Source organism: Etheostoma spectabile, chromosome 6 (genome assembly GCF_008692095.1).
Source record: "Etheostoma spectabile isolate EspeVRDwgs_2016 chromosome 6, UIUC_Espe_1.0, whole genome shotgun sequence".
NCBI classification, from domain to species: Eukaryota; Metazoa; Chordata; class Actinopteri; order Perciformes; family Percidae; genus Etheostoma; species Etheostoma spectabile.
The window spans coordinates 21,685,113-21,698,058 of NC_045738.1; the positions used below are offsets into that span (position 1 = coordinate 21,685,113).

Genomic DNA, 12,946 nt, shown 5'->3' on the forward strand with positions numbered 1-12,946 from the left:
ACACACACACACACACACACACTAGCTCTCTCTACTCCAAACACATTTTTACTTGCTATTGCTCACTCACACACACATGCACGCCTGTTAGCACACACATTACAGGGAGGCCTTCCATAAATAAGCATAGATCAAATGAAAAAGCAGCACAATACATTACAGCTGGGCCATTTCAAACATGTCCAGGAAGAGCTGCTAACGCCGATCCAGCAGCCGTCCAGGGACAGGGCCAACAGCTGTCTGCCATACCCAAACCAAACTGCACTGCCATCAGGAGCGGTACGGCTCCAAGCGCTCTTCTCTGAGAGCCTCGGGCCTGGAAGTCCAACCAAGCACAACAAGGCCTACTGCACTCAGCAGCAGGTGTGGAGGAAGTAAAGAATGCAGAATAGAAGGGGTGAGTACACTGAGGCAGCGTTACATGACCTCTGTTTTAGCAGAGTCTGGGGTTTGGTTCCTACTTTAATGACTGAGATTTTTAGTATTCTGCTCATCCACCCTCTCGTAATTTATCTTCATATTACAGTTTGTCCTCACCATTCTTAACAAACTCTAGCCTTCTTTTCCTAATATCTGATCTTCCCTCTGCCATTTGCTCCATCTTCATACTGCTTAATAATCCCTGATTAATGGAACATTTGCTTGCGTGCTTGCTTGCTTGCGCGCACACGCACACACACGCGCGCACACACACACACGCGCGCACACACACACACGCGCGCACACACACACACACACACACACACACACACACACACACACAACATTCCCATTTCATGAGTTGGCGAAGTGAGCAGAACATTTGAAGGGGTGGGTTCTCCAAAGACCTGTCATCTGCAGATCAGGAGGTCCGCTAGGCTGCAGTAGTACAAACTGGAGACTGAACAGAGGCTTCCACAGTCATTCATAAAAACACACAGATGAAAGACGGGAGAGCATGCAGATGGTGAGTGTTCGTGTTCCTTTATCTAAGCCTAGTTTATAGAAGTGACATATTGTTGGGTACGTGTAGTAGCTGAGGGTGTACATGTGTACAGATGTATGTGTGTGTGTGTGTGTGTGTGTGCATGTGTACAAGGAAATGCTGTACGTTTATGTCTCAAAAGGTCAAAGGAAACAATGGTGTGTGTGTGTGTCTGCTGATTTCAAGGTGGTCCTGATATGGATAAAGTGCAGCTACTAACCCCATCCATCTGACACAAACATGAATCCTTCACATAGACACACAAATTTAGAGACAATCGCACATTTGCGTTAAAATTAAAAGAAGTTGTTACATGTTGGAGTCATTTCTATCCATGTATTATGTGTGAGAATGCAACTGTGTCTCTGTATGGCCTGATACCTTTTTCTCTCATTCTAAACTATTTTATTGTTTATCTCTTTTTTCACTCCTAATGTTTTTCTCACCCTTTCAAAAGACAAATATCTCACTTCTTACTGTATCTTAGCTGCAGTTGCACCCCTGATGTTTTCTGAGAATCTAAAATCCATTCAAACACGCGCCTTATTCCTGTGTCTAGTCTATCACTATCCCTGACTACACAAAAGACAAGGCCTTTACTGCTCTTAAACATGAAAACCATGACACCTGTAGCTACATGTAAACGTGTAAAATAAAGTTTGAAACAAAAGGAAAAGACGAAAACACTCCAAGGCTTGACAGTTTCACCCGTTTCCAAAAATACCTTTGTTTGTACCATGAAGAAATCCACTGCGTATAATGGAAAATCTGATTTAGTGTCACAAAAATGTAGTTTAGATGCCAGGAGAAGTTAAGAGGCCAAAAGCTTTGGTTTTATTTGTTGACTTTAATGTCTCAAAGTGAGTGTGATAATAATTGTTTGATTTACAAATCCTAGATGTAACTCTAGCACCAACACTCCTCCAGTTCCATACAACCACCACAGTGTTCCTGTTGTGAATTCCTCACGCTACAGAGACTGTGTAGGCTACGTTAGTTACTGCTACGTTAGTTACAGCTACGTTAGTTACAGCTACGTTAGTTACGGCTATGTTAGTTATATTACGTAAGAAATTGCTGCGATGCCTTGTGTTATTTTTCATTACGAGGATTGCCTGTGCAGAAGTCAGAGACAATGTAAGTTGATACTAATATTTAGCAGTTGTGGCAGCCGATTAAGCTATCCCTAAGTTGTTTATGTCTGAAATGAGTACTAAATATTGTAAATGTGACATTTTTTGGGTGTTTCATACATACAATGTACAGCTTGTGACTGCCTGTAATGTATTACCAAATGCCTGTAATGTACTACCAAGTTCCTGTAATATACTACCAAGAGTTGAACTCCCTCTAGTGACACGTGCTCTCTGATAGGAGCCCTTATGCGGCTAATACTCAACCTTCCAGCATTCCCAGGGTTAAAAACCCAACAGTTCCCGTCTAACTATCTTGGTGGTACTTATTGTGTAGCAACTGTACAGCGCTCTGACTGGATGGAAATGCAAATTAGAAAGAGGAGTAAGGAGTGTGAGGTCTCCTTTGTTCTGGAGAGGGTGGGGTTGCTCTCGCAGCCTTCTCAAAGAGCTGCTACATGACTTGAAATGGTACAGAATGAGCTTATAACCCCCCTCAAGTCAAAAATTCACACAGAAGAGAGAAGAAGAAAAAAGAGCGAGGAGCTGAACAGATGGGAAGAGAGAGAGCAGAGGGACTGCGATAAAAGACAAGAGAAGTTTTCATTGGACCCAAAAACTAATAATGACTCATCATATAATCGCAATAAGCCTTCCCAGCTTCTCTCCATTTGAGAGCAGGAACAGAGAAGAATAAAAAGAAACTTTCCCTCAATAAACGAACAGCTCTCCTCATCCCTGGGAAAGTTTTCACCACTACCAGATTACAGCTTTTCATTTGTTTCTGGTACCAATTCCCCTCAACATCGCCATGGCTCATCACTGTGGTCAGAACCATTTAGCAGTATGACCACTCAAAAGGTCGCCCCAATTAAGTGTTTATAGAGGAACCTAATTCAATACAGCTCATTCAATTGCGAAAAAACAAAACGTGTAATTTTACATGTAGATGTGATTATTCTGCTGTAACAACGCAATGAAACACAGAGACCTAACCAGGAGACAAACATGTTCCCTTTCCAATCTGTCCATATTCATCATGCTCACTAAAACATAATAACACACTGTAAAACAACTATGATGAGTCTTGCAATCCCCTACTCCCCCTTCACTCAGACCTCAAAATATTTGACCAAAGCAAACAAGGCAACACTCTCTTGTTTATGCTTCCATTCTCTTACACTAGGTAAGAAGATGAGGCAGTTTGTTTATTGGAGTCAATCTATATAAGAGATTCATGCAGAGGAAAGATCGTCCTGCCACGGTGCGTGTGTTCATATTTCAGGAAAGTTTACAAGGGGATGATTTGTATAAATATACATGTACATCAGATGACTACTTCATGAGATTCAGGACTGTCTGACTGACCTGAGGGTTGGAGCACTTGACGTGGACGGGCTGCAGATCAACATGGAGGCAGACCACAAAGGAGTGTCTTCCTTCAGAACAGCTCTGCAGCTTATGGGATGTGACTGCCAGTGTGGAGGTACAGCCCATAGGCTCTAACAGGCTCAGGCTTTGCTGCTGTCCCAGCAATGTGTACACGCTGAACTGATTTAGGCTTACTGTCCACGGGAAGGCATCACCTGGTGGCAGTATGAGGGGGACAAAGAAGAATCCATAAAAAAAAAGTGTTTTAAAGGACTAAAATAGTAGGAGAAAGAGGATGAAAATTGCAAGGAGGATAAGGGAGATGTCATGTGAGAGGAGAGCAAAGAGGACAAGCCAAGTCATTGTGAAATTGAGAGGAAGACAAAGTGAGACGCAAGAAATGCAGACTAGATTTGGAAAAGGGACAAAAAGGTGCAATGGATTGAAATATTAAAAGGATAAGTCAGCAATACCTATTATCAAAAACACTATAAGAACTGTATTATTCTTTTCACTTACCTTTAAAATCAAAGCCAAATACTGAACAAGGGATGAGAAAGCTTCATGGAAAACATTACAGATGCACTAATGCAGAGTAGTCTCCAACATTCAACATACAATAAGTAGCAAGGGGATCCCATCAAAACATGCAGTCAAATTAGGATACATCTAAATCTTTGGGTCTGAGACAGGATGCCACACTGGGCGAGCTTAAGTTTGTTAGCTTGCCAACCCCAGTAGAACAATAGTACAGAGAATGGGAACCTGTCCACTAGCACAGGGCCATGAAGAGCACATTTCCCATGCACAGTGGGCAGGACGCTTTGATCCAGAGCATTGAAACTGAGAGATGAAGAGCTTTTTCAAAGGGTAGGAATGAATTACTGAAAGCAAGGGTTGTTAATTTTTACGGCAACATTGACAAGGCTGCTGATGTCACTGTTTTTGCTGTCATTTGTTTCTTTCTCCTCCGTTTTTGAAAACTGTATGCCCAATGCTGATGTCATGAGAGAGAAAAAAACGAGGGTGGCCCCCTTTTTCTTCTTCTTCTAAAGAGAAAACATTGCTCACCCGTCTGAGTGTTGCTTATGTCAACAGGACCAGGTGTGCGCACCACATGTGCAGATCTATCTCTCAAAGTCGCTCTACTTAAGTTTGTTTGTCTTTTGTCGTGGTAAATGAGTAGTAGTGGGTCAAAGGTTTGCTCAGTGTTGAAAAGGCCATAATGATGATGAATTCCCATTATGTAGCCTATTACTATTATGAAAGCATTCATTACAATTATTAATAAAAGCAAATTCATGTGTGTGTGTCATGAGTTAAGTAGATTTCTCCCACCCATTCAAATTTATTTTCCAAGACTCACATTTTTATCACCATCATCGTTACATTCAGTTTTTACATTTACATTTTTTTAAATCAATCTTTTTTTTAATCATCAGGTGATTCGGTGTTCTCCCTGTGTATCTGGGTGTGTGTTCCAGCATTTCAATAATTAAGCATTTTAATAATTCTAAATAAAGTTGAGATTTCAATAGATACAGTATGAAAACCTACCTTCCTCCAAGATGGGCTTGGACACCACAAAGGGGAGCTCCTGCAGCGGTTCCATGTACTTGTGCCCAGTACTGAGGATACTGATCTGTGGCAGGCAGACTACCAGAGTCCCCGGCATGGAGGCCTGGTTGTGGTACCAGCTACGGACGGTGCCGGGAATGTCGCTGCAGATGATGGTGCTCGGGGACGGGAGGCTGTTGTTAGGGAGGAACACACAGCATGACTGCAGCTCCAACTGGAGAGGTGAGAGAAAAATAAAGGCTACATGAAGTCATATTAATCAATTCAGTCACATGATCATAGAGCCCTAACATGCCACGGCCTCCCTATATTATATTCAGTGAGCTCAGGGACACTGCTGTGTGCCAACATTAGAGATTTTACTGATTTGGACTGCAATGGAAAGGACATCAGAGAGAGAGTGTGGACAACGCTAGCTGTTGCTGGAAAAGACTGAACCCTTCCTTGATTTAAAAAATGGAAACAATCAATCCCACATTTAGTCATGCATGTTGTTCTGGTTGAGACCTTTGATAAACAAAACATTGTTATATATTATTATATTATAAGCCAACTACTGTATTATTATATAACTGACCTGCTTTAGACAATAGAATTAGCCTTTAAAAAAGTTTTAAAAGTAGAATCCAAGACTTTGAATGCCCATTTAAAACCAATGTGAAATTCTATATCTAGGAAACAGAACACCTTTTACAACTTCAGGAACTTTTGACAGTTAAATCTTGAACTTAAATCACATTTAAAGTATGTTTTAAAGGGTTTGAGACCCCATTCCAGCTGCATTACGTCACACATAATTCTGGTCACCGAAAAAGTAAAATTTACAAGCCATTGGGTCAATAACCAGTAGCAAGTAGCCAGTAAATGTAATAGCAGTGTCTTTTTCCATTACATGGGGGCTGCACTGTTTTAAAAGACCAGTTAACAGAATGGAGAGGAGTACAGGGTCCAGGGGGCAGGCAGCAGGTGCTGCCACATACTGGCAGTGTGTGTGTGTGTGTGTGTGTGAGTGAGTGAGTGAGTGAGTGAGTGAGTGAGTGAGTGAGTGAGTGTGTGTCAGTCAGAGAGCTGCTCGGTTTAATGACAAGTGAGGCAGTTAAGCTCCGTTAAACTGTAATATGTTCAGTGTACAATACAAACAAATGCAAAGACACACTTTCTTTACTGAAATATCTACAAAATAATTTAATATGCAGATTTGCGGCCTTCTGCTAATATCACACACAAATGTTGGAACGCCTCTGACAAGCCTGTATATGGAGGCCAGTTATCCCAGCTTTGATCTGTCAAGGGAGGGCGAGAAGGCAGAAACTGAGAAAAAAGATGGAGAGAAAGAGAGATGGAGCAAAGGAGAGCAAGAGAAAAAGAGGGAGAGGGATAAGGTTACACATTCATCTCACGCTGCTTCCTCTTTTGATTCCTCTTCAAAGAGGGGTTTGAAATCAGAACACTTTTGCACACTGACACATACTGTAAGGCTTTGGCCTTTTAAAGAGCCGGCACGCAGGAAGAAAATCCATTGACACTGGCTGGTCTGCTGCAGATCTTAGCAGGGTTAAGCTGTAAAGCAGGCAGACACACGGAAACCGCTGGGTTTAACACTGTGACTCTGGTCTGTACCTTATGCTCACCGCCTGAGGCTAATGCTATCCTGCTGGACATCTTGGTTCAGTCACATTATTTCTTCCTCTGCTCCTCAACCATCAAAATATTTTTTGAATAATGGTACTAGCTGATACTCAATAAATGGGCAATACTGACACAGTGAGGGAAACCAGGGAGTGCCAATGGCAGTCAATGATGTATTTATTGTAGGGCCTCATCTACCTAAACATTTCTTTTAACATGTCAAAAAATACCAAGTAACAAGAACCCAAACGGATTATATTACTTGGTTTATCTCAAAACCATTTAGAAAATAAATTAATCAAATACCATTGACATGAGAAAAAAAAAAACATTGCAGCTGTAGGTCCAGTAAATATAGTACTTGAGATGTCCTATGGATTAAATTGTAGTAAATCTGCTGATGGTTGGGTTGCGTGATACTTCTGGAATGCTAGACCATACATTATGCCAGTCAAGATCGATACCCAGGCCTGGGCAATCGCGTGCCCAGACCCTCTCAATAGGAAGGGATATCACTAAGAACTGATAATGCCTAGACACCATACCACAATTTTTAGGCTGCACAGTAAATAACATCCGAATAGGAGGAAGGGGCAAAGGACTCTGCCAGGGAACAATGTATGCATTGAGCGCTGACCTTAACTGAAGGTAAAAGAAAAAAGAGGAACGTGGCAGACCCAATGCATTTTGTAAGTCAGAGAAGGGTCAAACCTCACCAAAAATGTCTTTAAGACGATTAAACTCCCCTTCGTTCCCATTGTTATCGGCCTCCCACCAATTAGGAGTGCCATATTATTGAATAATGGGGAAAGAGTGTGCCATCTTTCAAAACGCTGTTCAGAACAACAGAATAGTTATGTTTAATAATCTGGTTTAAGCAGGGGGAGACCTCAATGCCTAAATATTTAAACTGCTTAACAATGGGGATGTCGGCAGAGATGGTTGAGCTGCGGGCAGAATCATTTAAATGAAGTAGTGCAGTTAATTTTAAAGCCTGATAAGATACCATACTCCTTGCATAATGATAGAAGGTAAGGGAAGAGACTAAGAGGGGGTCTAAAAAAAAAAAAAAAAACATTGTCTGCAAATAGTGAGAGGTAATGCTATGTACCACGAGCCCATCAATTCTAAGACTGACCATAAAAATGTCCACTCAGGCCTGTCAAAAACTTTCTTTGCTTATATCGAGAGAAGTGACATTGTGTTCTTACTGTCCTCCGCCGCATCAACATTGTGGAGAAGGCGTCTAACATTATCTGCTGCTGTTCTTGTTTTTATGAATCCTGTTTGGTCGGAGTTCACTGATTTTGACATAGGGGACTCCAAACGATGGGTCAGCGTTAAGCAGACTCAGAAGTCGATAGCTACAGCACTCTTTTTTTTAAGAGTAGATAAATCAAGGCTGTTCACATTCTTGAAAATTTTTAATTGAAAAACAGCTGATTCCTCAGCTGACAATTGAGGCAAGTCGAGCTGATTTAACCACCCGTCACAGTGGGTTTAACCAAGGTGAACTTAGATTCATACAGATTGGAATCAAATGTCTGAAAGGATTTACTTATTTCAACAAGGTCAGTTCTAATATTACGATTTGAAGATTTAATAACGGGAATATCTGCAAAATGGTCACTGGACCTTAATCTCATAACAAGTAAATGACTAGGTCTTGCGCCCTGGAAATATTAGAACTGCCTCGTTCTATGGATGAGGAATTCAGATTTGTGTTTCAGAATTCAAATTTCTTTCTAGACTAATAATTGTTCTAAAGCTATTTGATCAGTAAAATTACTTTGCAACAATAAGTCTAATGTGGTGAACTCAGCTTCAAGGTTTTGTAATTCTGCTTCCAGTAACTTTATCAAGCACAGCGTGGTAAAATATCCAAGTTGGAACATATAAAACTATTAAAGTATAAAGTTATAGACGTGTGGCATAGACCAATATATAATGATAATTTATACTGTTTATTGATCCCCAGGGGGAAATTAGAATTTACACTCTGGTTGTTAATAATCACTACACACAGGCCTGAAATACACACAGATGCTCAGGAACTAATCATGCACAAATGGAGAGATGTCAGAGTCTGTGGGCTGCCAGCTGGACCAGTGCCACTATATATATATATATATATATATATATATATATATATATATATATATATACCACCGGCATCTCTGTCCAGCCAATGACGTGATTCCTCTGTTTGGTATTTTTGTTAACTGACAGTTTGATTAACTGACTAATCATTTTAGGACTAACTTAATACCAAACCCATATCCAATGGTATGAAAAGGTACAGTATGCACACAGATGTATACTGTAACTCTGTGTGTTTGTGAAAGCTTAACCCTATTAAACATTTGCTGTTTCAAATGGGTAATTTCAGAGTACAGCTATCCTACCATAAAGACCAATTGTAAATTACCAACTACAGGTACCAAATTATTTGAGTTCCCATACCGTGTCTGATGGTTGACTAAATCTGTCCGCATATATCAAACTTTGGGAGTAAAAGTTTTATACACAATCACAGGAAAATACCAAACACTAAAATAAATGCTCACAGATGAAACTGGACCCTGGTAAAATCCTAGTGGAAAGGGGTCTGTCCGTGTTTGAGAAGACACAGATGTAAGACTCTTGATTTCACCAGAACTTTCATTTTATAGTAACATTTTTATTAGCACAATTAAATATAAAATATATTTTGTTAATAACTATTCGTAAAGGGTGAGTTATTGTGCAATATAATTTTTAGGTCAGACAATTTATTTTGGAAAAGCTTATCAAAAGAAAAAGGGATTTTATCGGTATTAAGGGTAGGTTGTGCCACAAGAGGATGTATATCTTTCTTGGACTTTCTTGGATCTATGGGCACCTACTGTAAAATTGCTGAGTGTTTGCAATAAAACATAATGTAATACCACTTAATGATATTTTCTTCAGACTTTATAATGCTTTGCTGTTGTTCCCCATGGCAACACAAAACCAAAGATGATGTCAAGTGTATGGTAGCTACAGACTTGCCACATCACACAGTGAAATACTAACAATAATCAGATAGCATCTCACAGATGACAACAGAGGAAAAAGTTGAACAATTGAATGGCATTCTCTGGGCATAGCGACAGCTGTTTCTAGATGTTTACACAAAGGCAAAAAAGCTCACAATCCTTCAAAGGGCCTCACTATGTAATGGAAAAGAAAACTGCCTGTCAGTTCTAAATCTGGGTGATACAAAACTAATTTTTAGTCAGCCCCCCTTCTCCTTTGGTGACAGCTAATAAAAGCCACAAAAAACACAGAAACAAACATGTTGTAATTCACAATGGCAACAGTGCATGAGACCATCTGAGGGTGCGGGCGGCGGCTTTACTCTCGAGTGAGGGAGTTGAGGTCACCAGAGTAGAACAATAGTGAACTGGGAATGCACTAGGACCTGAGGCTGCAGCCGCTGCTGAACATCTGACTTCAAATCAAACAGTTGCTAGAAGACAAGGGAAATAATTATATACCAAACAGATGAGCTGTACATGTACTGTTAGTCAAATATCTTGCCAGGGTCTGGATCAAATCGTGCTAAAGTCTGTGGGCCACAGAGTCCATGAACAAACTTATTGTGATCCATACCTACTCCAGGAGGCAATATGGTTACTGGCTCCAATTGTATCCAAGACAAATATGGTAAACAACTATGATCAAAATATAATGACAACTAGAAAGCACTCAGAGAGAGCATGCCTTTGCCAAGGCTGCACAATGGTCTACATTTGTTATTTTAATAATACAAAATGTTTAAGAATTTTAAATCTGCATCCGGAACTGGAGCAAAATACACACCGCGATAGACAATCCCCATGATTAATGTACCAGATTTTTTAAGGTGAATTCCATAATTTGTGAGAAAATAGCAAAATTATTTAAAAAAATGCCTGATCCTGCAATGTTGTGAAATCCTTTTAAAAAAGAAATTCTGGTTTAGAATTCTTTTGTGAGAAGGACAGAGGGACAGTAAACAGCTCATCTTGGTGTATAGTACTAATTTCCTTTGGTATATCCAAAATGCATGCCATATAATGGTTTTCATTGTGCAAGGGCAATGAAAACGGGTCCTCCGTGACCACTGCAAGAGAAAACAGGAATGTTCAATATGACTTCCACCCAAATGAATTCATATTCACTGACATGATGCCATGGAAACCCTCTGCTTTCTCAGTCACAGCAACCACTGGGCATTTAAAGTCAGTATATTAAACGTTCATGCCAAACAATTTATGCAGAAATATAGTCAAAATAAGAGTCAAGGATTTTGACAAAAAACTGTAAATGCCTAGCCTTGGTTGTGTCACCCTTCTAACGAATGGACTGGCTATACTCCACCCTTTTCTCTCAGGTCATCCTGGTTAACCTCACAGGCCACTCCAAGGCTCCCTCTCTGCGGTCTCATAATGAACACACACACAGAGAGAGAGAGAGAGAGAGAGAGAGAGAGAGAGAGAGAGAGAGAGAGAGAGAGAGAGAGAGAGAGAGAGAGAGAGAGAGAGAGAGAGAATGTCCCACATGCTTCAATGCTTTGACCACTGTCCAAACCACTGACAGGTCTTCTCCCTGACCAATATCCCTTAATCCCAGCATCACCCTACTCTTCCATCCTTATGTCCCTCTCACTGCTTAGGCCTGGCTGTGTCCAGGTCTGTCATCATGACCATGCATTGATTTAGGTTGGAAAGTCTGAGTAGAGGTGTTGTGACCGGAGCAAGGGGAGAAAAGGAAACCCTAGAGAAGAGTTGAGAGGAGAGCTGGTGGGGGCAGAGCTGCATACACAGCAAAAAAGAAAAAGAAAAGTTCTATGCACTAGCAGGTCAAAGTAGAATGTGTGAGTATGTGTGTGTTTCATGTCACAACTTCAGGTGTAAAAGTTCAGTTAAGGGTTGTGCAGGGTCAGGTTTGCTATTGCACACAATTGTGTTTAACAGCTCTGTAACAGGCCTATAAACACAGCACTGGAAGCAGTTAGGCTGTGTGACAATGTCCCCCTACTGCGTGCTGATGGGCATGCCAGGTGTGTGTGTGTGTGTGTGTGTGTGTGTGTGTGTGCGTGTGTGCGTGTGTGTGTGTGTGTGTGTGAAAGAGAGAAAGCATGCACAATGTTCTGTGACAGAACAGGAAACTGCCAGGTATGGCAGGTTGACCTAAAACTCAGGTTTGTTCCATCATATGCTTGGGAGACAAAGGGCAACATGTTACTGAACTTACAAACCGCTCACGAGGCTTGGCATACTATATTTAATTTTTACCCATAATAAGATGGTAAAAATGTATGTGCTGTTCAGGGAGGCCCATGGAAAGGCAGCTTTTCCAAGAGCAGCAAAAGGAAAATTCTTAAATGAATTTAAAAATAGGAATGGGCACAAATAATATTTGAAAGCCAGAAGTATAATTGCAGGGTGGAATATCTGTTACACAATGTTACCCTCTGAGGGGTTCAGGGTAATGTGGAATAAAACTGCAGCAAAAAATGACAGATAAACGGCCTCTGGAAATGACTCAGGTACAACAAATAATAAATACAGCACAGGGTTGTGCAGAACTAGTAAGCGTCTATGTGTGACCTATGTTTAAACAATCTTGGGTTTTAAACAGTCATTTTATGATTATGAGCGAGGTATCTGGAGCTCAACCACAATAAGAGGACTCAGGATTATCAGAAAGATCAAAAAGAAGTTGAAGCCTACTGTTAGAAGTTTAAGAATGGCAGGTGTTTTCATACAGTCATTATAGAAGGTTCATTGGGGAAAAGAGAAGTCAAAGAGTCACAATTCTTCATTCCTTTTGTCCAATGACATCATGTCCTGTCAAAGTGAAACTAAATCTTAAAAATAACAAATGGAGTTAACCGTCAGCGGCCTGGGACTGCAGTTCAGTTACCCACTGCCTCTAATGACAGATTAGGAAAAAACACTGAGGGACAATGTGAGTGTGTATCTGTGTGTGTATTCAGGGCACGGTGTATCACTTGCAGCACCCTCTATTAATATACTTCAAAAACAGCGGAAACACTTTGCAATTTTGACCAGGAAATCTCTGTTAAAAAAAATAATATCGAAGCCAATCGACTCCTTATGAGGCTGCACGTGCCAGGCTTTAACTGTGAAAATATGGTCAAATGACACACACGTTTACAAAAGCACATACATACACACACAAGTATCATATGAGTGCTTGCATGTTCACATACTGTCACTGAACACACACACACACACACACA

The 12,946-nt window shown here is 40.7% G+C and overlaps 1 protein-coding gene across 4 annotated transcripts in view; it reads right to left on the reverse strand.

Annotated features, from left to right (window-relative positions):
* The window catches only part of vps13b (vacuolar protein sorting 13 homolog B), a 354,534-nt gene that overhangs the window by 169,059 nt on the left and 172,529 nt on the right, over positions 1-12,946 (reverse strand). For all 4 annotated transcript variants that reach the window (XR_004332501.1, XR_004332502.1, XM_032519244.1 and 1 more), the window contains exons 23-24: positions 5,026-5,260; positions 3,466-3,683 (exon numbers count right to left, since the gene is read on the reverse strand). Coding sequence is in view for 2 of the 4 variants with exons in the window: in XM_032519244.1 (XP_032375135.1) it covers positions 3,466-3,683; positions 5,026-5,260 (453 nt within the window). In the remaining 2 variants the exon portion in view is untranslated. The remainder of the gene's footprint in view (positions 1-3,465; positions 3,684-5,025; positions 5,261-12,946) is intronic.